This window comes from Drosophila montana, unplaced genomic scaffold (genome assembly GCF_035044405.1).
Source record: "Drosophila montana isolate Dmon_TW-CO22-7 unplaced genomic scaffold, ASM3504440v1 contig_3257_1, whole genome shotgun sequence".
Lineage (NCBI taxonomy): Eukaryota > Metazoa > Arthropoda > Insecta > Diptera > Drosophilidae > Drosophila > Drosophila montana.
Window position 1 is genome coordinate 1,249,083 of NW_026998140.1, and position 27,305 is coordinate 1,276,387.

General features: G+C 35.9%; 1 protein-coding gene across 7 annotated transcripts in view; it reads left to right on the top strand.

The window, feature by feature from the left end:
* Nucleotides 1-2,468: 2,468 nt before the first annotated feature.
* The window catches only part of Nhe2 (Na[+]/H[+] hydrogen exchanger 2), a 37,804-nt gene continuing 12,967 nt past the window's right edge, over nt 2,469-27,305 (top strand). For 2 of the 7 annotated variants that reach the window (XR_010437167.1, XM_064690319.1), the window contains exons 1-13: nt 2,469-2,782; nt 13,969-14,586; nt 16,433-16,673; nt 19,877-20,140; nt 23,095-23,291; nt 23,429-23,549; nt 24,100-24,238; nt 24,323-24,540; nt 24,608-24,900; nt 25,427-25,552; nt 25,645-25,832; nt 26,180-26,318; nt 26,922-26,936. Coding sequence is in view for 6 of the 7 variants with exons in the window: in XM_064690319.1 (XP_064546389.1) it covers nt 14,143-14,586; nt 16,433-16,673; nt 19,877-20,140; nt 23,095-23,291; nt 23,429-23,549; nt 24,100-24,238; nt 24,323-24,540; nt 24,608-24,900; nt 25,427-25,552; nt 25,645-25,832; nt 26,180-26,318; nt 26,922-26,936 (2,385 nt within the window). In the remaining variant the exon portion in view is untranslated. The remainder of the gene's footprint in view (nt 2,783-13,968; nt 14,587-16,432; nt 16,674-19,876; nt 20,141-23,094; nt 23,292-23,428; nt 23,550-24,099; nt 24,239-24,322; nt 24,541-24,607; nt 24,901-25,426; nt 25,553-25,644; nt 25,833-26,179; nt 26,319-26,921; nt 26,937-27,305) is intronic. The other 5 variants (XM_064690320.1, XM_064690324.1, XM_064690321.1 and 2 more) reach the window with 5 other exon arrangements.

Consider the following 27,305-nt stretch of genomic DNA (forward strand, 5'->3'; position numbering starts at 1 on the left):
GAATAAATTGTTCTAAGAAATCCCATAATAAAATCTTTTTTTAGGAGTACTGAGTATAAGATCGTACGCCAAATTGTTCGCCCAACTTCTTAAAACTGTAAACTAAAGCCCTTAATTTTCACGGCTTTACTTTGTTGTTAGAAATAATGCCAAGGCATGACGATCAAATCGAAAACTCAAAGAATACGCTTTTCTTAATTTAAGTACATTTGTCTAAAATTAAGTATGATTTATTTGGAAAAAATAATTTAGCTTACAGGCTTTTAGGGATTTCAATCTTGGCAGAATGTTGATATAGTTTCTACCTGATTTGAACACAAAGTTCTACATTTTTTCTCTGAGTGTGCGCCTATCTCCAAGCATTTTGGGCTTAATTTAATTATTTTTTAAATTTAAGTTGTCCTTAATTCAAGTTGATTTTATACGCTTACTTGAATATGAATTGACTACACGCTGTTGGCTCTTCACTGAGCACACACCCATACACACACATGTACACCCACACACACACACACACACCCACACACATGGCTTTCGCATAGTCACACTTTACGTGCGGAAAATGGTCGTGAAAAAGTCGTGAATGCCATGAAATCCATGCCAAGATTGCCATCTTGGGTGCACAAGGCGTTTGTCCTTTGGTTTCAATTATGTGCACTTAGTGCATGCTGTTCAAGTACAAGGATAATGTGTATATACACAAAACACTTTGTGCACATTCTATCGCACATATCTTGCATATCTGTTGTGCAGCAGCTGTTTCCAAGCCCCAGCCCCAAGCCTCAGCCTTATGCATCAGCCTGGCTCTGCACTCTCTGATTTTGATTTTCTTTTTCCTTTTCTTTTTCCTTTGCCTTTTTGCGGCTCGTGTCGGTCGATCGATATGGAAATGCCACGAACCTGATATTGAAATGTATTCACCAGTAAGTCGTACACATGTGCGAGATATTTTCAATGGCAGGCAAAATGGAATCGCATACATTGGCAGGCACTGTGTACATTGTAATTACAACTGAATTACGTACGGCTTGTTATCCTTGCAAGCTCTTAACCCAAACACACACACACACACACACACAGACGCGAACACTAGGCAAAAATCAATTTAAGCTGCATGTCCTGTTCTGACAATTCCTCTGCGGTCGCTGACTGTCCACTCAATTATTAATTTCATTTAACAATGAAAATTGCTGGACAAAGAAAACAATAAGGTAAAATGGTGGAAAAAAACCATGTGGAGGTGCGGAATGTCAAAGTGGAAGACTGGCATGCCCGGCAGAGTCCTTTCGACTTGCTATTCCTATGCTCGCTGTTATCTTAAAACTGCAAGAAATTGATTTAAAAATGGACTCTAATTCGTAGTTTTAAGATATTTCTGGTTTGTTTTGAGTATTTTTTTAGACTTTACCAATTGTCTACAATTTTTGTTGTATAAAAATTGGGTTTCCTTATAAATAATGTAAGTTTTGTTCCTGGTATTGAAAAAAAAAAGGTGTGAGCACTATTAACAGTTGTCTGTTAACCCTAACATTGCTGTGGGCTGCGCGCTGTTAGAGCGCTGTTAACAGCTGTAAATGCGCTGTAGTGTACAAGGGTTTCGCTAGCTGAAACTTGTTAAAATATACAAAATGTTTATTGTTTTTTTAGAGTTTTAACTATTTAACATATTTATAGATTTTCTTAACATTTAAAAAATTAAATTGTTGAGAAACGAAGACTAAGTATCAATACTTCTTCCTTCTCTTTATAGTTTTGTAACGTATTGGTTGCTCAGCCCATGGTCAAAGTAATAGAACTGTTATATAAAGTAATATAACAGTTATATATAAAGTAATATAACCGTTGTATAGTGATATAACAGCATGTAATATAATATGCTGTAAAATATAATGCTATTCTTTTTATATACTTATTACAAATTGTTGAAAACGATTTACCGTCAACAATAGTTATTGATGCGTTAAGTTATTCAAATTATACTTTGTTATGATAAAGCTATGTTATTATTATTTTTATTTTTATCTAATTTAATTTAAAAAAATATTTACATATATTTATTTGATACTTATTTATTTTGTAAACATATTTTTTTATATTTATTAATATTTTAATATTTAAAGATTTTTAAGTGTACTTGCTTCACTGTGCGGCAACCGGCATTTTCATCACTCTCTCGCTCTCTCTCTCTCTGCCTCTCTCACTGGCTTGCTCTCTTTCCGCCCCTCTCAGTCGGTCTCGCTCTCGCTTCTCTGCCTTGAGGCTCTCCGTGTTATGAGTTTTCCCGCTGCTGTTTGTTGCTCTGTTTCAGTTCTTGACTTCGGAGCGCGGACTGCAGTTTGCTTTTTTTCGATTCAACGCAACGAAACAAAATCGAAAATAATATTGCAATATTATAAACAACAAAAATGTTTTCTTTATATATATTTAAACGAAAAAGTGTGTGCGTGTGTGTGTGTTTATAGTTATCTGTGTTGCGGCAAAGCACGTGTGTGTTTATTGAGCAAGAATTGCGCCATTTTTGCCGCGCAGAAACTGAAAAACGCAATTGAATTTTATGATAATATTCGAATTTTTGAATATTTAGTTGGTTCTCTTATTTTTTAAAAGCATGCTGTGCCCATAATTGATGTTATTTATAAACCCAACAACGCGGCGCAATGTTTTAAAATCCAAACAAAAAAAAAAAACCAAAAAAACAAAAACACATTCGAAAATCGAAAATCGACGCTAAAAGGCAAACGGAACAGCTGCGGAAAATGCTGTGAAAAACCAACGTCAGAACGTGCGTAAAAAACAGACAAGCTTCTTGTAAAATATATACATATTTTAGTTTTATTTTTGTTTTCGTTTTCGTTTCGTCTAGTGACATTTGTACAGCACCTTTTTTTTGTCCATCGCTGTCGCTGTGCGTATTTTTAGAAATTGTTTTTCATAATTTCTTTTCCAATGAATGCAATGAAATTTTCAACCAAAAATTTGTACTTTCTGTTTATTTTGGCCTCGCTCTCTCCCTCCCTCTCTCTTTTTGTCTGACTGGCTCTCGCCCTCTCATTTTGCAACACTGTTCTACTTTTTGTGCTGTGAACCCGTTTCGCATTCCAAATTTTTGTATTATTCCGGTCATTTGCGTTCGCCTCTTTGCGACATTCTTGTCGTTGTCGTTGTTTTTTTTTGTCCCGCTGATAACGAACGCGAACTGCCAACAGCCTAGAAACCTACCTACACAAAACTTCCCTACACATTAAGGTACATCTCTGTCTGTAAGGTCTTTGATCATATTTGAGTCTACCTATACAAAACTCCCCTACATCTGCAGGTACACCTCTGGCTATGTATACAAAACTCCCCTGAATATGTAGGTACATCTCTGGCTATGTATACAAAACTCCCCTACATCTCTAGGTACATCTATGGCTCTGTTTATAACTCCCCTACACATTAAGGTACATCTCTGTCTGTAAAGTCTCTGATCATATCACAGTCTACCTATACGAAACTCCCCTACATCTGCAGGTACACCTCTGGCTATGTATACAAAACTCCCCTAAATGTGTAGGTACATCTCTGGCTATGTATATAAAACTCCCCTACATCTCTAGGTCCATCTATGGTTCTGTATACAAAACTCCCCTACACATTTAGGTACATCTCTGGCAGTAAGGTCTCTTATCATATCAGAGTCTACCTATACGAAACTCCCCTACATCTCTAGGTACACTTCTGGCTATGTATACAAAACTCCCCTAAATGTGTAGGTACATCTCTGGCTATGTATACAAAACTCCCCTACATCTCTAGGTACAGGTAAGGTCTTTGATCATATCTGAGTCTACCTATACAAAACTCCCCTACACATTTAGGTACATCTCTGCCTGTAAGGTCTTTCATCATATCAGGCTGGCAGCTGTTGAGCTCAGTTTGGTTTTTCTATTGTTTTAATGACAGATTCCTCTATGTGCGATGTTTTACTCTAGAGAAAATATAGGCTACGGGACGGGTTTTTACGACATAACCCAACACGAACATGAAGTTAACATTTACCAACACGCACGTGAACAAAGCGCGGTGAATCCCCGACACGAGAATAACATTTATTTTGTTGGGTTTCTAAGCAGTTTATCTTTGTATTTATACAAAAAGAATCATTTCGCAATGCTGGAGCTCATTAAGAATGTTGCCTGAGGTTCAAAAAACCCGTTTGCTAGTCTCGCAGCTAGTTAAAATGCAGAGAATAATTGTTATTGGCTAATGTCTGCCGAAGTTTCGCTTCTTGCCAAAAATTCAAAACTGGTTTTGGCTTCTTTCATTGTTGCAGAATATGTTGCTAAGTCACGAGAGTGTTACCACGAAGAAAAACTCGGTCCAAGTCCGACTTTGCTTTACACTAAGAAACAAAGTAAACTTTTGATTCAAATTCCAACAGCTGTTTCTATTTTTTACTCTCGGAAATTATATTTTATAGACTTTTATTAGTACTTTTTTTCCAACATTTAAACAGCTTTTATTCTGACCTGAAATCGTGTAAACATTTACACAGTCTGAGATATTCACAATTTCAATCTATATTTAACACAGTTTAATAGCTCGAGTCTCCCACTTGACGTACACAGATGTTCGCTCTTGAAGAACAATCCAAAAATATGGCCACACTTTTTCTTTTTCGCAGTGTGTCTGCATTTAGCCCAAACTACTTTTACGCTTGTAATTCCCAACTAAGTTGTTTTGTTTTCCATACAGAACGAAATATTCCAAAAATGTTATTTTATCATGAAAAAAACCGAAAAAGATTAATCAAAATCTATCTGGACATAAAGAATTTGTTTGTTTTCATTTCAATTAAGCCCACCTTTGTTATCTAGTCTGCACATTTTTGTGCCTAATGCCCATTTGGCCATATTTCTTGCGGCATTTTCCTTGTAAAACGCTGACCACTTTACTATCTATAAATATGACACAAGAAATATATATCACACAGCTAATAACAAAAGCCCCAAAAACAGAAAGCCCTCCGATAACAGTTTCTATATAATTATATTATGTAGGTCTCGACCAAGCCTTTGATTTATGATGAATTGTTGTCACATAGCTCGCTATCTTCAATGTAATTCCGGTAATATTTGTACATCAAAACTCGTTTAGTTCGATGTATACCCTTAAAAAATATTCCAAATTGTTTTTAAAGCCCATCATTAGATTCAAATTACATTTGGTTAGAGCATAAAATCACGTTGTAAAATTGACTTTGGTATCAGAAATAGATGACCTCATATTTTGTCCAAAAACCGAGAATATGAAACTGGTTTTTTATGTGGGCGTAAATTGATTAAGACTCAAAGCTCTCTCGGTTCCAAGAATTAAAGAGATGCGAAGTGGCATAAAATAATCCAAGCGATAAGTTTTGCCTTCTTACTTCTTACTTATAAAACGTAAGAAAAGCCATATTATTTCTACTCAAAACTCTCTCGATTCATAAATTGTTGGCTTTGCTTTCAAAATGTAAATTATGACGTATATTTGCGATAAGAATTGTACGAATTTCAAGTGCACGATTCCGCCTAATGTTTTAATCAATATACATATATATATATATATGTCTGACTATATACAACACGCCCTTGCCCAAAATGCGGAAACCCCTTGACGCCATAAATATATGCGCCTTGCTTATCGAGAGACTAACAGCAAACCAATTACGAAGCCACCCGCTGGCCAAAAAAGGGACCATTTCAATGGCATTGGGATAAAGTTTCTTAGTTTTTTCTTTTCATTTTTTTTTTGGGAAGCTTGTCACTCGGAGCTATGGCTCCCCGGACGTGCCCCTGAGCCCGGCAGTCGCTTAGCATTTGTCGTCAAACCGTAAAATGATTTTGCGGTGATTTGTGATACACATTTTGGCTGTGTTCTTCTTGTTGTTGTTCTTTTGCGGTCTTTTTTAGCCCCTCATTTATATAAGATTGTTTGCTTGTTGTCAAGGCCAGAAGTTCTGGGAACGGGCTGAGCTGAGCTGGAACGAATTCGTGAGCGTTTGTCAATAAGTAATTGAGCCAATTATAATGCAGAATAGTTAAGAAATTGCGGGATTGATAAACGAAATGTATAAGCCTTTAAGAATAAATCATATTTATGCCGCGAGAAAATTAAATCAATTGAAGTGCAGAAAAAAAACTGGATCGATATTTATGGTTATCGATTAGAGAGAAAGGGAATTATTAACGATATTTAGTTGATGGCTCAGCCGGATCGAGTATAACAAAGAAGTGTTATTTTTTGGTGTATTCTCGCGTTTTGCTCAAAAGCTCAAGTTCGACATCGATAGTTATCGATTGGAGAGAAACGGGCAATATTATCGATTTATGAATATGAAATATAAACGATATTTTATTGGTGGCTTAGCCGGCTCGGGGTCTAAAGGACTAATCAAGAAGTGTAAATTATACTTACGATTTGCTCAACAGCCCTGGTTCGATATCGATAGTTATCGATCGGAGAGAGATGTGGAGTATAATCGATATTTAGTTAATGGTTTAGTCGACTCTAGGTCTAAAAGAATATCCAAGAAGTGTTATCCTATGCCCAAAAACATTGATTCAGTATCGAAAGTTATCGATTAGAGAGAAATGTGGAATAATATCGATATCGATAGGTTTCGATTAAAGAGAAATATATAATTTTATCGATATTTTGTTGAGGGTTTAGCCGGCGTAAGGATTTGGATTCGAATTAAACCAATCAACTTCTTCCTTTCTATTAAGCAATATATATATTTACATATCTTTTTCGATATCGATATATATATGTATAGATAAACTTCTTCCAAACCATCTCTTAAAGTCTTTGGGATTGACCAAACAATTATTTCATTATGTCTATTTGCATAAAAGTTTGTACACAAACAAATAATAATGGGCTTTGTGAAAACAATACAGTGTCCAAAATGCGCATGACTTTATTGTTTTTATCTGTCATGCAAATAGATAATAAAAGTAATAAAGCAACTTGTACCTTGGCGTAAATTCCGTTCTATTCCTATTCAAGGATAAATAATTTCCAATTGCTTTGCGTAGGCATTTTGTGGCACAACCCAACACTTGACACACATTTAGGGCTCACAATTGGATCCGTTAACTGGGCCACACAATGAAGAAGGGAATGCCTCTCTGAGGGGTTTATTATTCAAGTTTGCAAATGCCAATGGAAATTAAAATGAATTCTCCGAGTACCCACGCACTCACATGCATACACTTTGAGAAATATCCAAGCATTTTTAACTTAAAATTAAGTTGTCAAAAAGCAGGAAAGAAGTTCTTATTTTAAGAATTGCTTTAATAAAATTCATAAATACCAGACTCAAATAAAGTACTTAGTAAGTGTTTTTACATAGATTGAAATAGTTTTAAACTTGTTTCCAGCATGCAAGTATTTGTTAAAAGTATTTTGTGCTTAATTTGAGACTTTTTCTTAAATTCTCATTCTAAGATCTTCCCTTTCTTCGATCTAAGAAGAAGACACAGATGTAATACTTAATCATAAAAATGTTTTACTTGAATGGAACAAGATTAAAGCTTGTTTTAAGCATGTAAGTTAGTGTAATAAGATTTTTCTTCTTAAACCAAGCCTTTTTCTTGAATACTTATTCTTACATAATTTCTTCTTTTTAATCTCGAAATTTCTAAGTACAAAAGACAAATTCATTATCAATCCTAGAAATCTTTTACTAGAATTGAAAAAGGATAAGAATTAAATTTTGTTTAAAGATGAAATTTGTAGTGCTTAAATCAAGTCTTTTACTTTATTTTGTTACACTTACAAGCACAAACAGATCTTAGGCAATTGTTTTTCTCCGAGTGTATGTACTACATTCAGTTATGAACATGTGGCGATTGTTTTAAAATTGTTTTCAGCCATAAATTGCGTTAGTTGGCAGCTGCAGTGCTTCGTTTTGACCAAGTTCCGTTGCGGAGCAATTCGCCTTGGCGGGAGAACCACACTGAACCGGTTAATATGGCCCATTACCGGTTATAATCCAGTGTGTTTTTTATATGAGGCAAACACCCCCACATTTCCCAAGTCGGCAATTGTTTTTGATTTGTTGGGAAAATATATATATTTCCAACGTCAATGAAAGAAAGAACTTTCCTCCAGCCCAGCCACAAATTGACTTTGCGCGCGTGTCTATCGATTAGGGCGGGGCATAAGGTTAAAGTTTAAAGAGTATTTGGATTTGTCTATAATACATTTATGTAAATATAGATATATCTATTTATCGATCTGTTAATATAGCAGCAAAAACATATAGCATATATATCACCAGTACGGTCGAATGCATTTTTCAATTGCATTTTGAATAACATTTTTTTTGTTGCCCACAAAGACAAACATTTTCTTGGTAAGCGTCCAAAAAAAATATACGTCGATTGGCCATAAACCAATGGCGTTTTTAAATATTCAAATTGCATTTTAATACCCTCGAACCGTTTAATGTGGATAAGAGATGTGAAATATAGTTAAACACATGCATGTAAAATGCAATAAAGGAAATCTTTCTACAAAGCATCTTATTTTCAAACAGCTCTTCTATGTGATTCTCAGAATTGCATAGTTCCAGTGCTATGAAATTTTTAAACACGAAAATTCTTTATACGAAAATTTCCAAGAGTCCCAAGAGCAGAGCCTAGAAACGTAAAAGAACTGTCTTCTAATTTATATCATTCTACAAAGCATCTTATTTTCAAACAGCTCTTCTATGTGATTCTCAGAATTGCATAGTTCCAGTGCTATGAAATTTTTAAAAACGAAAATAATTTGTACGAAAATTTCCCTAAGTTCCAAGAGCTTGCCTTAGAAATGTAGAAGAACCTTCTGTTAATTTATATTATCGTTATAAATTATCCAACTATTTCCTTTATTAAGTACAGAGTATCTATTTGGTCTCGCCTCAATTATGTTTGCTTGACCTTTAAATATATTTTTGTTATTTCAACTTGAACTTGGATATGAATTTGACAACAACTGACGCAGTCTGGACGCGTGGCCTCCGGCTATAGACGACAAAATCCTGTACTTATTTGCATTTTATATAAAAATAAAAACAAAACGAGACAATCAGCTGCCAAAGTAAATAGTTAACGACTGAACGGATACGTCAATTCGATTGTGCGTTAAAGCATTGCCCCAGGTGCTTGATGCGGACTGAAAGTCACAGACCATAATTCATAAATTGTTGATGACAGCAGTCAATTTTTATGGTGTGCTATAAAAGAACACATCATGAAAATCACATGGAAAATGAAGTTCCCAGCATTTTTCGTTGTGTCGATTAATTGTTGGATAATCCCTGAACCTTTTGGAAATGTGTGCGAAGGGTTTAATATTCTACTAAAAATATATGTAGACATCAGAATGTATCGCCCTCTAAAATATATTCGTATTTGATCAGGACTACAAACTAAGTCGTTTTTCCATATAAAATAAATTCTCTTGAAAATCGGTTGAGTTTTGACCGAGTAATGGGGCTCGGAAACTTTGACCTATGTCTAGGAGGAGGCGTAGGTATGTAGGTATGTGGGTATGTATGTATGTATGTATGTATGTATGTATGTATGTATGTATGTATGTGGGTATGTATGTATGTATGTATGTGGGTATGTATGTGTGTATGTATGTATGCATGTATGCATGTATGCATGTATGTATGTATGTATGTATGTATGTATGTATGTATGTATACTTATATGACTGTATGTATGTATGTATGTATGTATGTGTGTATGAATGTATGAATGTATGCATGTATGAATGTATGTATGTATGTATGTATGTATACTTATATGACTGTATGTATGTATGTATGTATGTATGTATGTATGTATGTATGTATGTATGTATGTATGTATGTATGTATGTATGTATGAATGTATGTATGTATGAATGTATGAATGTATGTATGTATGAATGTATGTATGTATGTATGTATGTATACTTATATGACTGTATGTATGTATGTATGTATGTATGTGTGTAGATGTATGTATGTATGTGTGTATGTATGTATGCATGCATGCATGCATGTATAGAAGAAGGTTGGAATGCTTGCAATGACAGCTCGGCGCTGGGCTTAGGGTCTCCCCTATTTGGCCACTCCCTACTCGAGCACTCTAACTTATTTAATTTTCTATGTTTCAAACAAACAGTGGCTGGGTTCAAGTAGTTCAGTTCAAGTGCTCTTATAAATATAATCATAAGCTGCTTAACGCTTTTGACTGCCGGTTAAATCCGGTTAAGTGCTTGGTTAACTATTTCATATCGAAGCCACTGAACTTGAAAATGTTTTTAGTTGATGTTTACCTGTCTGCCGACTGCCTGTCGCTTGTTCATTTAATAAGCACTTTGGCCCACTGAGAGACCCACTGAATTGGGTTAGGGGGTAAATCAATTTAGAAGACAATTGTGGCTAGATAATAAAGGTAGTTAATGGACTTTGACGCACGCGACTGGCGTTTAAAACAAGTGAGAGGGCCCGACTAGTCGGGAGTGCCCGACTGGGAGATGCTCTAAACAAGCACTCAATACATCCTCTATACATATATACACACATTAACACATACACAAGCACGCACGCAGCTGTGCCTCTTCCTCCTTTAGCTACAGACTTTGGATAGGAACTGCATCCTTTATTAACTTCTGTATTTATTGTCCGATATTCATGAAAGTTTCAGGGCATAAATATGGCCTACAAATGTGCGTAAATACTAAAGTCCAAGACTATATCTCTAAAGACCTATTTTATACATTTTTAGGAAGTAATGGGAAAGGTATCTAAAAAGTGAAATATTTTTCATCTGTAGATAGTAAGCGAGATCGAATATATCAAGTTTGCTGTATCTATCCCATATTATCTTCGAGTTATGCTCAAGAAACTCTGTCTCTAAATCGATATTTATCGTTATTCATAAAATAGGAGGAGTTACGAATATAATGATAGACCCGTTCTGCATTTTTAATATACTTATATTTAAAGTTTAAAGTCCCATAGTTTCCCATGTTAACTGTAGTATGATATAATTAAGAACCGGTTCGCCGACTTGAATATATTATATATGTATGTAGTACCTAGACCCTAAGCAATGATCTATCAGGAATATAAATACTTTGGCTCGCAAATGTCTTCTTCAATGTCTGTCTACCCTCTGCAAGGGTATAATGATAGAACAGCATGAGGCGACAATAATAAATCATTATTGAGGGTCAACGCTTGCGAAATAATAATAAGAATAATATGTAAGTGAATTCCGTTTTCAATTGATGGAAATTGCATAGTTATTGGAAAAATGGGAAAACGCGCCGATCTGAAGGCTGTCGCCCAATTGATCGACATTGCACTTGACTGCAACAAGATGATTTTTACCCATGGCATCTAGTATAATAATCGTACGATGCTCGGACGCTTTATCTTCTGCGTCGACTTTATAGATAGACGCGTCTGTAATGAGAGCGGGCTGTAACAATTGTTATTGCTGTCAGCAGCTACTTTGCGGCTTTTGCGCCCAATTAAAATGTTCTCTTATCTTTGGCGCTGATAGCCCACCGAAAAAAAGAACACAAAAAAAGGAAAGGTAAAGCAAAGACATCTGGCTGTTTATTTAGCTCTTATTTTAAATGCAATTAGCACGTGGTATCTTATTTAGCATGGCGCTAAGTGCACTGGATCTATCCAGTTAAAAGTTCAAATAACTCACAGTCTCAATATTTAACGATCGATTAAACGATCTAAAAGTAAAGCTGCCCAAAATTCCAACGAGCTGTTTAACGTTTAAATTGATCGCCAATTAACAGTGGAAATTAACTAAACGAGAGGTGTGTAGTAAAAATTGGGCTCCAATTCGGGCTAGCACAAAGGCAAGATCATTTATCGAAGCAGGTCGTTTAAAACTGAAAAAGTATTTATTAATCTTTAAGATATTGTATTACCTTACTTTGCTCATCAAATGGAAAAGATTTACCCAAAGAAACCCTTCCTGAAGGTTGAGATTAGGGTTAAGGTTAGGGCTTAAACTGCTTGAGAATTTTAAGAAGCAATGCAACTTAAAGAAGACAACAATCGAGCTAAGACAAGAGAGCTAACCAAATGTTAACTCATATAACTTTGAATGTTTGCGTGTTAAGTTTCTATTCTTCAGTTTCTAACCTAAGAAATTAGCTTCTCATTCAATTTTCCAGGAAAAAATACTCAGTGCATATTTAAGTAACACTTTCAGCCTTCAGCTTAGCTAAATTTTGGATAACATTTTCTGCTAGAAACTGACAATCCAAGAAACCTCTATGATAATATAAAAAAACAGCCAATATTATTTAAATAATTATGCTAATTATAATGATAATACCAACAAAAAAAATAATACCCTTCTTAAGTTTTTATTTTTTTTTGTTTTGAGAAAGACAGTTGCAAGAACTTTCTATGGGATTGGTCGTCTCAAAAAGTTCTTAAGTTTTGTTTGATAGTTCTTTGGCAGCCTTATAAATACAGTTGTACCATATATATATATAATGTATATTAAAACATATCATCAAAGGCTTCACTCCAAATCGTAACTAGCAAAGGCGAAAGATTGTTCAGCTTAGTTTTAGTTTTCATACACAAAAAACTATGATATATAGAGATCTATAGTACACAGAGATCTATGATATATAGAGATCTATGATATACAGGGATCTATCTATCTATCTATTCCTCCATACAGAGTTCTATGATATCTTAGTTCTTCACATCATAAGATCCTACTGCGGCCTTTCAGGCCGTAAATGATATTGGCTCCAATTCCCAACCGCGAGCTGAGCGAGAGATTTAATTCTTTGGCTATGCGTGATTTTAGCACATTTTCTTATTGTTTGCCAGGTTTTTGGTTTTTAGTTGTGCTCTGGATAAACAGCTGCGTTTTTAATGTGCGAGTTTTCATGCTAAGTGAACTAACTCGGTCTTAACCAGTTTCCGTTGGTTATTGCCGCAGGTCGGTCGCTTGCTACGGACTGCTTATCGGGCGTTCGATTAGGATAGGTTAGGTTGGAAACCTCAGAGTATGGAATATACGAATATTGAGAAAGGAACCTGTAAGATACATTTGAGCTGGGTAACAATTTTGGGAGGGAGTTAGAAGTCCTTCTTCTCGATTTCTGCTGGCAGGTAAGCCTTTGGTCTTGGATAGCTTAGGCTGGAAACGTTAAACAGCTCATTGTGAGCAGAGAATTGAATAGAGGAATATTGAGAGAAGATCCTGTGAGATAAGTTTAAGCTGGGTAAAACTTTTGGGAGGGTCTTTAAAGTTATTCCCCTCGATTTCAGCTGACAGATAAGCCTTTGCTGTTGGAGAGGGAAGACGTATTAACTTTTAATATCTTCCACTAAAATTTATTTCGTTTGCTGCTTACAAATTTCCATCTGAAATATGTTTTAAATTTTCATAACTTTTGTTTGACATCATACAAGTGTTTGCGTTTTCAAGTTCTCAATAAAAGTGCACAACTTATTAAATTAAGTTTTGCACTTAAGATTTTCCACATAAAAAGTAATTGTTGTTGAGAAAAGGATACTGAAACAAATCCAAGAAATTGCGACCTTGTTGACAACTTTTGTATCTATTTAAAGATACCATTTCCTATTAAGTTCTTCCAGCGTGTTTACTTGGGTGCTTCGTAGAATTTCCAAGAGCTGTATTTGTCAGAATTCCAATTACTTTCTGCATATTCGATTTGCTGCTTGTTAGCCACATTTATTTCGCAGGATTCATATTCCTTTATTTCTCCGTAATTACGTGCCTTCTCGTGGCAGCAAGTGCGTCAATTCTTTCGGGGAATTCTTTGCTTTTGGCCAAACCCAATTTGACGCCTCAATTTAATGACTAGATATTATTGTGCTCTATGTAGTTGTTCTTTGGCAAAGCCCGTTTAATGTTTTGTTGAATTTTCTACTTACAGACGCCCGGCAAATTGTGCTCAAATACGGACAGCAAAAGACAACACACAAAGTAAACGAAGATACACACAATCGCACCTGGTGTATATTATGCACGCTAAAATCAATAACTCAGCCGTGTACCGAGTCGCAGTCGCAGCTAATATAAACAACATAAGTCAACAAAAGGCCGGAGCATGAGCAGCCGGACGGAAAAGGATTACGACAGCGCGACGCCGGCGCTGCAGCAACAAATGAACCTCGCGCGGCGCGCCTGCTGGAGCAGCTGCCCGACCAGCTCCCGCTCCCGCTCCAGTTCCAGCTCCAGTTCAAGTTCCCTACAATTGCCCGTGGCAACAGCTTGTCAGCCGGCTAGTCCAATGAGTCCCAATCAAAGCGTGCTCCGTTTGGCCGCAACAACCCAATCTCCACCGAGCAAACGGCATAGATTCAGTCCGGGCGGCAGCTGGCAGCGGCAACTGTTGCTGCTGCTCTGCGGCATTTGCATTTTGCTGACCAGCATCGAGGCACGTCCCAATGTTAGCGCCTCCAGCGGCAGCAGCTCCAGCTCCGGCTCCAGCTCCACTTCCAGTTCCGCCTCCTCCGGCTCCAAGCCAGCGGATGCAGTCACGCAGCTAAACGTAAGTATGGAAATTTAATTACAATCAGGTTAGCAATGGGAGCCGAGCTGTCATTTCCGCACGTCTGTCTATAGGTTTTTTAAAGCATAGCTGAAAAATTAGGTGAATAGGAAATAAATAAATCAATCTTGACAAATTGGTTCTCGTATAACACTTTTTGTATAACTCGAGCTATAGTCTTGAGCTTTAGTATATGGAAACAATAGTATGCCAATGTTAAGCTCTGAAAATTTCATAAGGATCGGACTATAAGGACCGAAGTTAGTCAGGAATACATTTCCCATAGATAGTGTTGGGTTACGTTAAAAAGAAGCACACTCGCTCGAGCTCGTGTATGTGTACAGTTTTGTATTTTTGTGTACATATTACATACATATTTATGTACATAATATACACATACTACATATTTATAGAAGATGGCTGGAATGCTTGCAATGGCAGCTCGGCACTAGGTTCAGCGCATTCTTTTTTTTTAATTTGTATTATTTAAGAGCCGAGCCCGAGCTATTTACTATTGTTCTTTATCCCTACAAAGTGCTTTTCAACTAATTGCATTCTCTCTCTTAGTGGATTATAAATACCAAACCAAGTATTTAGTTTTCCTTTACTAAGCTCTTAGAGTATGCAGCGTTTTTCAACACCAGCATTGAAATTCATATCGTCCTTGCTAAACTGAAAGCTAATTTTTTCCTAGCTAGCTATGAGTTACATATTATGCCTTCCATTCTTCAGCTGTTGAAGCTTACCGCGTTTTTCAACACTATTGAACAAATTTCTCACGATTGATTTTATCATAATCTCTTTCTTTTATATTGACTAAAATGCATGTAAAATAATTTCAGGCTTAACTGAAAGCTTTTTCCTTAACAAATTATGAGTGCCAGCTATCCATTGAGCTTTCCATCCCTAAGCTGTTAAAAACAACAGCGTTTTTCAACACTATAATTCAAATTGCTTGCAATTTACTTTATATCATAATTTCCCTTTCTTATGCAAAAATAAATCCAGGCATAACTTGAAGCTTTACTTCTTTAGCTAGTTTTGAATATCTATCAATAAATAGCTATACCTAGAGCCTTTTATTTCTAGGCTGTTCAAAATGACAGCGTTTGTCAACACTGTTGTTTGCAAACTACTTCAAAAAGCAGTGCTGCAAAAGAGGTGCTTCATTATTTCTTTAATGAGGTACAGAAAGGCTTTGTTGGATCAGTGAATGCTTAGAAAATATTTTGGATTAGAAAAGTATTGTAGAGCTGACAACTCAAAACTTGACAACACTGGTTTTGTGCCCGCAGGAAATGTCAAGGCTCAATCCCCAATCCCCACTGGCTGGCATTCAGCTGTCGTTAACTGCAACGTTTTAGCCATTTCGATTCGAACACAGCACAAAAATTGCCTCTAATTATGGTAATTGGCCCGGCCCGAAGCTCAACAAAAGTTAGAAATGTCGCTTGTCATGAGTTATTACCAAAAGTTTCAGTTGACGCCAACTGTTGACTGAATATCGCACATCCATCAGCCAAAGTGTTTAGACAGTTGGCAAAAGGTATATGTAATATTTGTTTTGACTGTAATTGGAGCAGGTTTACTCTATGAGGCAGTTCCAGACAGTTGCAAGATAAATGTATATTAAGATTAAGTGCAAAAGAGAGAACTGTAGTCAGAAGGTTAGAAAATAATTGCAGCTGGAAATATTTACCAAGTTAGCTGAAAGGAATGCATAGCTAGATGATAATATCTCTTGGCTCTTTAGTCAGAGTCAAGCTAAATAAAAAGGAATGCTATTTATTGTTAAAATTTAAAAAACTGTTCCCACTTGTTCCCACTTCCAAAATCTTTCCACTAGTTGCCACAAACGACGTCGTCGCCTGCTTCAGCAGCTGCGTCTCCAGCTCTGCCCAAACCTGAACCGCTGACAGGTGATACCAAGGTTGAGAAGGATCTGTTTGATGTGTCGCTCGACGATGAGACGGATGAGGCACATCATCACACGGATCGCTATCCGCTCTCCCAGGTGGACTTTGCGCGGGTCAAGACGCCGTTCATAATTGGCATTTGGATACTTTCGGCGAGCATAGCCAAAATCGGTAAGTATATCCAACATATATTTATATATATATCTCTATATATAAAACGGTTTGTCCTGACTGATTGATTGGTGATCAATGCACAGTTGAAATTTTTGCTTTAGTTTCCATATGTGATGAATGTGCACGTTAAGACGGGGTTTCGGTAAATTCCACCCGCAAGTGTGGAAAAATCGCGAAAACGTTTGTATGAAACTTTTATGTTTACCATCCGATCGGCCTCAAACTCAATTTCACAGATCTTTGTCAAAATGTATTTGAAGGTTATTTTTTTATAAAGCTCTACATAGAAACTTAAGGAATACCTGTTTCAGCGATTTGGTAAATTGCACCCGCAACAGTGGTAATTTGGCGGAAATCGTTTGTATGAAAGTTGTTTGTGTCAAAATCATTTTGATAGATTTTTGAGAACATTTATTTTATTACGGGCAAGGTCGGGCTATACCCGCTAGTATATATGTACATATATATATCACTATATCTTAACTATAACTGCATTCATATTAATTGCGTGGGCTGTCTCCGGTTCGCCGGTTGCCAGGCTGCCAAAATCAATATGTTTATATAACGTGGACTTGCCGTCCTGGGTGTGCGTCTTGTCTGTGAGTGTGTGTGTGTGTTTTAGGTGTGTGCAGCCCTGTTACAGCTGAAGGACATTGCATAAGAGTCAGCCAAGTGCGCAACAAGCGCAGCCCAAAAGCCTTGACACTGCCCCCTAAAAAGCAGCAGCTGCCGCCCCCCCGAGAAAGCAAGGCCCAAACCCCCGGGAGCAACAATTTGCCAGATTGCATAAACGATTTGGCTGCAATCTCAATTTTGACTGGCACCTGCTCTTCTCTTATTTTTTCTCAGCAGCAGCTGCTGCTGCTCTTGACTTTGCTGTCTTGTTGGCCCGCTCTTTTAGCCGGCTCGTGGCTTGGCTTGCACAAAAATCCATTTGCTGAAGGCCAACCGCTTCACTTATTGGCCCATTACAAAGGAGCCCCCTCCTCTCTCTCTCTCTCTCTTTCTCTCTCTGCAATTGTGTGCGCCTTACATAATTATCGGGGCCACTTTTTCAGCTGAGCAAACATTTAGCTAGCATTGATAGCTTTATAGATTATGTGCCCTCTGTTAACTCCCATTGTTATAGTTAACAATTAATTTTCATAATTGAGACCATTTTGCTCATGGTTTTATGTCCACATCGATTTTGTATTCAATTTTAATTCGTATTTAATTTCCTTTATTAATTTTTGAATTTTTAAATATTTATTATATTCAATTATTATAAATTTATATATGGAATATATAAATATACTAGCAATAAATAATGTATAGATTCTATACAAATCTTATAATAGGAACAAAGTATATAATAATATAAGTATTATGTGCGAGTTTATATAAGTATTATATATGTGTGTGTGTGCGTGAATGTCTGTGTGTGTGAGTGTTACTGTATGCATGTATGTATGTATGTATTTATGTATATACATATGTATGTATGGCTTCTAATACCAAACGCAGTCTAAGCTTATTTATCGCTGTGCTGCAAATTTAAATAAAACGAAATTTTACCATGTGCTCTTCTCCTCGATTCTCAAGAATTCAAGTAGGCCCTGTAGATTTTGATGCATTTTTGGTAAGTGCCTGACAAGTGTGTTGGTGATGAAGTCAGGGGTGAGGAGGTATGTATGTATGTAGTATATATGTATATATGTATGCATGTAGGTATCTATGTAGGTTTGTATGTATGTATGTATGTATGTATGTGTTTATGTATAAATACATGTATGCATGTAGGTAGGTATGTATGTATGTATATATGTATGTATGTATGTATGTATGATGTATGTAAGTATGTATGTACGTATGTATGTATGTATGTATGTATGTATGCATGTAGGTAGGTAGGTATGTATATATGTATATATGTATGTATGTATGTATGTATGTATGTATGTATGTATGTATGTATGTATGTATGTATGTATGTATGTATGTAGGTATGTATGTATGTATGTATGTATGTAGGTATGTATGTATGTATGTATGTATGTATGTATGTATGTATGTATGTATGTATGTATGTATGTAGGTATATATGTATGTATGTATGTATGTATGTATGTATGTATGTATGTATGTATGTATGTATGTAGGTATGTATGTATGTAGGTATGTATGATGTTTGTAAGTATGTATGTTTGTAAGTATGTATGTATGTATGTATGTATGTATGTATGTATGTATGTATGTATGTATGTATGTTTGTAGGTATGTAGGTATGTAGCTATGTAGCTATGTAGGTATGTATGTATGTATGTATGTATGCATGTATACAGGTATGTATGTATGCATGTATGTATATATGTATGTATTTGTGTATGTATGTATGTTTGCATACATACAAAGAAACATGCATGCATGTATATGCTGACATGCACACTAACATATATGTATGCATGCATCTATATATGTGTATGTATGTATGTAGCTGTGTGTGCCTGTATGTAACTATCCGGGCATGTATTCATACGTGTATGTATGTACATACGTAAGTATGTAGGTGTGTGAGCTTTTATGTAGGTATCCTGGCACGTATTCATACGTGTACGCATGCATGGTATAGCAAATAAATATGCATGCATGTAGGTACAAATAGTCATACATAACATATATATGCAAATTTAAAACTTCGCCCAAAAAATCCTGCTTGTTCCACTTTATACTTAATATAATTTTTATTTGGAATATTTTTACTATGTCCGAAACTTCTTTAATAACTTTCGACGCGACTCACAGCACAGTTTCAAAAACAATTTAGCGAACATTATCGTATATATTTCTAAAGTGTCGTGTCTTAGCATAGAGTGTTATTTGTGTATACCCATACTTGGCCATCAAAGCCATTGACCCAAAAACAAGAGTCAGCCATAATCGTAGAGCAGCTCCATTGCGGAAGGGTGTTTGGCGGTGCGGAGAGCATATCCACATTTTCATGTAAATGGGCAATTGTTGAAATGGAAATTGTTTTTCTCGTGTCGGTTTTTATGGGCGCTCGGCAAATATAAAAAGAAGAAAAACAACAACCTTTTGTGCAATTTTAGTAAATTTATTTGTCTGCCACGCCCCATGACGCCCACATAGATACATATGCAAATTTGTGGCTATTGTGAGTCGTTTTTGTTTTGCTTAATTTAAATTTTTGCATTTCACAGGTTTTCACATGACGCCCAAATTGCATCTGATATTTCCGGAATCCTGCCTCCTTATTGTCGTGGGCGTGGCCATCGGCGTAGTGCTATATTTCTGCACAGATGTTGCCGTCTCGCCGCTCACCCCGAACACGTTCTTCTTCTACATGCTGCCGCCGATAATACTGGACGCGGGCTACTTTATGCCGAATCGCATGTTCTTCGATAATCTGGGCACCATCCTGCTGATGGCCGTGATTGGCACCATTTTCAATGTGGCCACAATTGGTAAGTATTCCATTAAATTGATTATTTTAATGGTGCGTCATCGCACACGCAGTCAACGAGCGGAACATGGCCGAAACAAGAGCAGAAGCCAAAGTGGGGCGCAACTTGATGCTCGTGTGGTTCGCACTCATCCATCAAGTGGCCCAATGACAGCGCAGTTTCCCCAATGTCAATAGACCTTTGAATAAAGTAAAAAGCTTTATCAGAGGATTCTTTTACTTTTCTCAGCCTGCTAGTTTTGTGTGCCGAAGCTTGAGAGTAATATTTGCATGCAGAATATTTCTTATCAGCAACAATATTATTTTAGTTCAAGCTTAAACCTTTTGGGAATTATAAAAGGATTCTTTATATGGAATATACTGAATATCTTATTGGGCTTCTCTAAAGAGTTCAGATTTCTTTTTAAAATTTCGAAATTAATATTTGATTTAATCCTGAGACTAGCCGAATTCGAATTATTTCTTCTTTATAAAAACAGCTCACTTTTCTCAACTCTCATTTAATACGTTCTCTATAATAATAATGATATCAGATGCAGCAAAAATTCCCTATAAAACAATTACTATTATGGCTAAGAAATAATTATCAACCGAGCCGGATTCGAACCTTTTTTTTTCAATATGAACAGTCCACTTTACTTCAGACAGCTAACGTTTAAACCTTTTGGGAATTACAAATGAATTAAGGCTTTAAGCTATTTGAGCTTGGATTTTATATATATACATTTTTTGTATTATTGAATCCTTTTTACGACCTTACTAACCTAGAACCTGATTCGTCTTTGTTCACATACATAAAATACATTACATTCTCATAAGCACAATAAATGTTCGAAAATAGTTACTAAGCTCGAGTCATATATTATGCTAATGCATTTTCCCCCCGCCGAACTGTCGACATTTCAATTGCGATTTTCGCACGCTGACAAAGTAAACAAATTTACTGGAAATATATGTAGCATTACTTAGGACTGATTACAATGGCGACGCGCTTGTTACACACATCAACAGTTTTGTGGCACGCGAACAACAAACAATGTTGTCCAAGGGCAGGGTAACATGTGCCTGGAGCAGCAGCAGCAGGGGCCAAACGAGGGGGAGGAGACAATTGTAGATGACCGCTTAGACGTGATTTATACAAAATGTAACACAACATGCGATTGATGTGGATGTATGGGGATATACATCTACTGGAATGGGAGGGGGAGTGGGGCGGGAGGGACCTCTAATGATGAAGGCACGATGCATTACGCTTGGTTGGCGCACATCTGCCCGAAATAACAACAATCCAAAGTGATTTTTATGAAAAACAAACCAAAAATATCTACAGATCTGAGAGATTTTATTACAGCTAATGTTTGACAAATGTTCGGCAAGTCAATTTTGGAGCACAAATCTGCTTAAATATTTGTTTAGGAAATTATAAATTCAGACCTGAAAAATGTTTCCGACTTAATGCCAGATTTAATAACGAATGGGATTTATATGCTTATTTATGTAACTTTCTAGATTGGCATATATATGTATAAAGTCATACAAATTGTCTGAGCTCTAGTTCAAAGCAATATTATTATAATTACAAATGAGTTACGTTTTTTTTTATGTGGCCTTGAATAATAGGAAAGTAGACTTCAGAGGCGAACTGGTAAATTATTTCAAGTTCTGCTTTAATTTAAGTGCGGTTGCAATCGAATCGAAACCCTGGCTGGGAAGATAATGTTTTGTCTGTTAAGGTGGATAGTTTACAGTACAGTAGACACTCGCATTTCAGAACTCTTCATTTAGAGAGCTAATTATAATTTGGCTTCAATTACTACTACTTTTACTCATACTAATATAAACACTACTTCTACTGCTATCACTACTAATTTCACTTTTGCTACTACTATTACTACTACTACTATTACTATTACTACTACTACTATTCCCACTACTACTACTAATAGTACAACTATTACTACTTCTGCTACTATAGTCTGCTATTACCTCTACTACTAACATTATAACCACTACTTAAACTACTAGCACTACTACTTATTTTACTACTTTTATTACCAGTATGACTGTTAGTAATGTACTCAGTACACTTAGTATTACTACTACTACTACTACTTACTTCTACTTCTACTACTATTACTACTTATACTTCTGCTACTATTACTTCTTCTACTTCTACTATTTCAACTTCTACTATTTCTACTTCGACTACTACTACTACTACTACTACTACTACTACTACTACTACTACTACTACTACTACTACTACTTCTACTACTACTACTACTTCTACTTCTACTACTACTTCTACTTCTACTACTGCTACTACTATTATTAATACTACTACTACTCCTATTGCTACTACTACTTTTCCTTCTCCTATAAATACTACTTTTACGACTACTACTATTAATACTACTACTTTTACTACTTTTACCAAAACTACTACTACTATTGCTACTACTACTTTTTCTACTTCTACTACTACTGCAATTACTACTACTTATTGTACTACTATTGACCCTGTTACTATTACTACTACTCATATTCAAAAAAAAATAAAAATAAACTTGTTCCAGTCTGCAACTAAAATTCTTTATATACGGGATTAGTTGTATAAAGAACCTGATCCCAAAGCTGCAGCCTACCATTTTATTCCAAGAAATAGTTTTATCACAAATCATTTTTTATTCATGTTTAATTTTTTAATATTTTTGCAAGATTTTATTTTAAAATTGCGAAACTTTCGTTACTCTGAAAAATGAACGAATTTAAGTATTTTCTCTATAGAACATATTTAAAACTTCAAAATCAATTAAGACACTTCGTTTGTGCAAGTGCAATTAAAAAGCCTTTAAGCAAGTCAGTTTAATTAACTGTGAACGAGCCCGCTGCAATTGACAGCGTAATTATTTGAAAAGCAGAAGTTTGAGATTCATCGATTCCGTTGCATTGCAGGCGGCTCCCTTTACGCGTGTGGGCTGTGCGGCGTCTTTGGCGATGAGACGCCCAAGTTGTTGGACGTCTTTCTGTTTGCCTCGCTAATATCCGCTGTGGACCCGGTCGCTGTGCTTGCCGTATTCGAGGAAATACACGTCAACGAGATCCTCTACATTGTCGTCTTTGGCGAGTCCCTGCTTAACGATGCCGTCACGGTAAGTACAACAACTTTTATTGAGTGATTCGCAGGAAGTTTCACAAGCCCATCAAATCATCTCAAAATGCTGCGGCTTGGGTCTTTATTGAGTGTTAATCAGGATGCAACTACTGATTGCTTGTTGCATGCTTGCAGGTTGTCATGTATCACATGATGGAGGTCTATAACGAAATTGGATTGCCCAACATTATGGCACAGGACATTGCCAGCGGCGTGGGCTCGTTTTTTGTTGTGGCCCTCGGCGGAACTGCCATAGGTGAGTTCTATATATCATTTATATAAATCGAAAATGCTTAATATATATAAAAAAAAATAAGAAGAAAGACATATTCGAGTACATGTGGTCCATAATAGATGCTTTTTCGGGAAGATATATTAGATTCCTATACTTAGAATTGCTTTATGCTCACACATTCAGAAATGTGTTGTGAATATTTAATTACAAAGTCAGTTCAGATTTTTTTAATTTATATAAATTTAGATTAAAAAAAAAAAGTAACGATAAAGAAAGTTGATTCAACAAGATTTTTACTGGGCATCGAACCGGGGACTCTTCGTTTGCCATGCAGCCGCTCCGCAACTAAGCTACTCTTGAGCCAAAAACATACCGAAATTAAAGGATTATGTAAAATTAAAAAAGTGAAATAAAGAGCATTAGAGTCCGTTCTAGAGCATTAAGTTAGATATTTCATAAATAAGTATTTATGCATTTATATAAATGTATTTAAATTTAACAATTTCGGTTTGCACACAAATATTTTATATATATATTACTTTATTTATATTATATTACTTTCATGTTACAGGCATTATTTGGGGCTTCCTGACGGGTCTGCTAACACGTTTCACGGATCATGTGCGTGTCATAGAGCCCATATTTATATTTGTTATGGCCTATCTGGCATATCTAAATGCTGAAATCTTTCACATGAGCGGCATTCTGGCGTGAGTATGATCTATGGCAACAAATAGCAACATTATCTTATCCAAATATTTTCCCAACCTTCTTTCCGATTTGCCTATCCCCAGCATAACGTTCTGCGGCATTACGATGAAGAACTATGTCGAGTCGAATATATCGCAAAAGTCGCATACAACGGTTAAATATGCGTTGAAAATGTTATCCAGTTCGGCGGAGACGATTATATTTATGTTCCTAGGCGTGGCCACAGTCAACAATATGCACGTATGGAATACGTGGTTTGTGATCTTAACCATTGCCTTCTGCTCCGTATTTCGTGTTATCGGTGGGTATATTCGAGCTAACTTCGCATTTGAAGTGAACACAACTGTTCTTATGTCCAACCTGTACAGGTGTCATTCTGCTGTCGGCCATTGCCAATCGCTTTCGACTGCACAAATTGTCGCGAGTGGATCAGTTTGTCATGTCGTACGGTGGCTTGCGTGGCGCGGTTGCCTTTGCCCTCGTCCTACTCGTCGATGAGAATGTGGTCAAGCATAAGAATATGTATGTAACCACAACCATAGCTGTGATCTACTTTACGGTGTTTGTGCAAGGCATCACCATAAAGCCACTTGTCAAGATTCTCAACGTGAAGCGAGCCAACAAGCGGAAGCCCAGCATGAACGAGCGAATTCACGAGCGTGTAAGTTCTCAAACTAAAGCTTACAGAATATATAGATCTTAGCTGACAAAATTCGCAGCCACTTTCAAGAATTTTTAAACTTAATCTGCATGTTAAATATTTACAAGAAAGATAAAGGCTAACAGAATATATAGATCTTAGCTGACAAAATTCACAGCCAATTACAAGAATTTTGTAACTTAATCTGCATGTTAAATATTTACAAGGAAGATAAAAGCTAATAGAATCTATACATATAAGCTGACAAAATGCACAACAACTTGCAAGAATTTTTTAACTTAATCTGCAAGTTAAATATTTACAAGGAAGATAAAGTTTGCAGTGTTTCCACTTGACATTGCATTTTAGCATTTTATGATCAAATGCCTGACAAATTGGAGTGCAAATTTTACTGCTAATTATTTAACATGAACTTTAACAAACAGTTGTCAGTTTTTTTTACTGCTTATGAATTAACATGAACTTTAACAGGCAGTTATCAGTCTTGCTAATTTATACAATGATATTCTCAATTAAAACTTATTAGTTTATGGATCACTTGATGGCTGGCATTGAGGATATTGTGGGCAAGACGGGCAACTACAATGTGCGTGATAAGTTCAAGCGTTTCGACAATCGCTTCATACGCCCCCTGCTGATCAGAGATCTAAAGGTAGGAATCAGAATTCCATCTCACTTTTAATATTGGTATACTTAACTTCTCCCCCTTCTTCTCTCTCCAATGCTTCTCTCTCTGCTTTACAGGGCGCGGAACCGAAGATTATTGAGACCTACTCCAAGTTGACCATGCGGGATGCCATGGAGGTGATGCGTCGTAATCCCTCGACAATTGGCCAGATGACGGGCACCGAGTCGATGAGTGCATTGTTTAGGAATTATACCAATAATTATATTGGTGGCAGGTGGGCACCGCCAACCATATACACCACCTGGTAAACGAATTTTGGATAAACGATAATCAATAATCGATAACGATAACAATAGCCGTACAATGCATGTATGCAAGAAATTTAAAACGAAATTTTGTAGTAATTTTTTTAAGCATGCAAAATGTAGCACAAAAGTTTACATAACTACCTGATTGGCCCCCAATTTCTACACTCAAAAATACTTCTCTCTTCTACACGAACATATTTTTGTATATTTATAGAACTTTTGCATATCTGAAATTCGTTTATCTGTAACTTTGTTTAAACCTCGATAGTATCTATATATATATATATAGGAAGAACTTTTTGTTTACTTAATTTCCGTGTCTGTGTCTACTCCACTCAAATAGTCCCAGCCTGACAAATCTGGACAATTCGTGCTCCCACAACTTGGACATGGCCGAGCTGGACTATAATCCATCCAAAAAGGATTTGACTGATGCCAAGATACATCATTTGCTAGCCGAAGAACTAAAGCCATATAGAAGGGTACGTATGCAGCTCGGAATCGAGTCGAGCACTTTCAAGCAGAATAATCGATTTTGGTTTGGTTTTCTATAATATAGCAGTGACAGTTTTAACTACTACTACTACTATATATCTTATAGCATATTCACTCACACTCACACACACACACACGGCCCAAGTTTTTGAGTACCTTTCCCCTATATATGATATATATGTATATCACAAATTCTTATCCATATCACCGAAAATACTTGACGCCTCGTAGTCGTATTTGTATTTTATGCTTTCCACCTTAGTTTCCTTTTTGGGCATTTGGTTTTGAGACACGCTTCTCTCTCTCTCTCTCTATATATATATATATCTCTTACTCACTCTCTTACTTTCTATATATACATATATATGCTGACTATATCTATATAATTAGATATATTTGTAATTAATCGTTTCTTTGATTTCTTCCCGTTGTTACGAACTCAACTTCAACTTTAACTTCTCGTCAACGTCACGTATTCGACTCAAAAAAAATAAAAATACAAAATATCTCGAAAACTACTTCAAATTTTTGTGTGCTTTGAAAATATTTTACGAAACTGTACAAAATATTTAAATATTTCGTAACGAAAGGCTTCCATACAAATGGTACGAATAAATTGGTTCAACTGATTTAAGAATTTTATTAATTTTCATTTTATTCTTTCTTTTATTAAAACAAAAATTAATTAATAATCAATAAAAATTTGTTTCTGTATATGTTACACGTTTTTGTGTGTCTGTACTAATGACTGCAAGACATTTTTGTAATGCATATAATTAATAACATTAATAATACTAATTAATTAACAGTTTCTAGTCAATATCTTAATGTATTTTAATTGGTGTCTATAAAAAAAAAAAAAAACAAAACAAATCGTATTGATAATCAACTTTTTTCTAAATGGCTAATAACTCTCACATAAATATACATATGTATACTTAAATTCAATTTGATAAAAACTAAAACTCAGAACT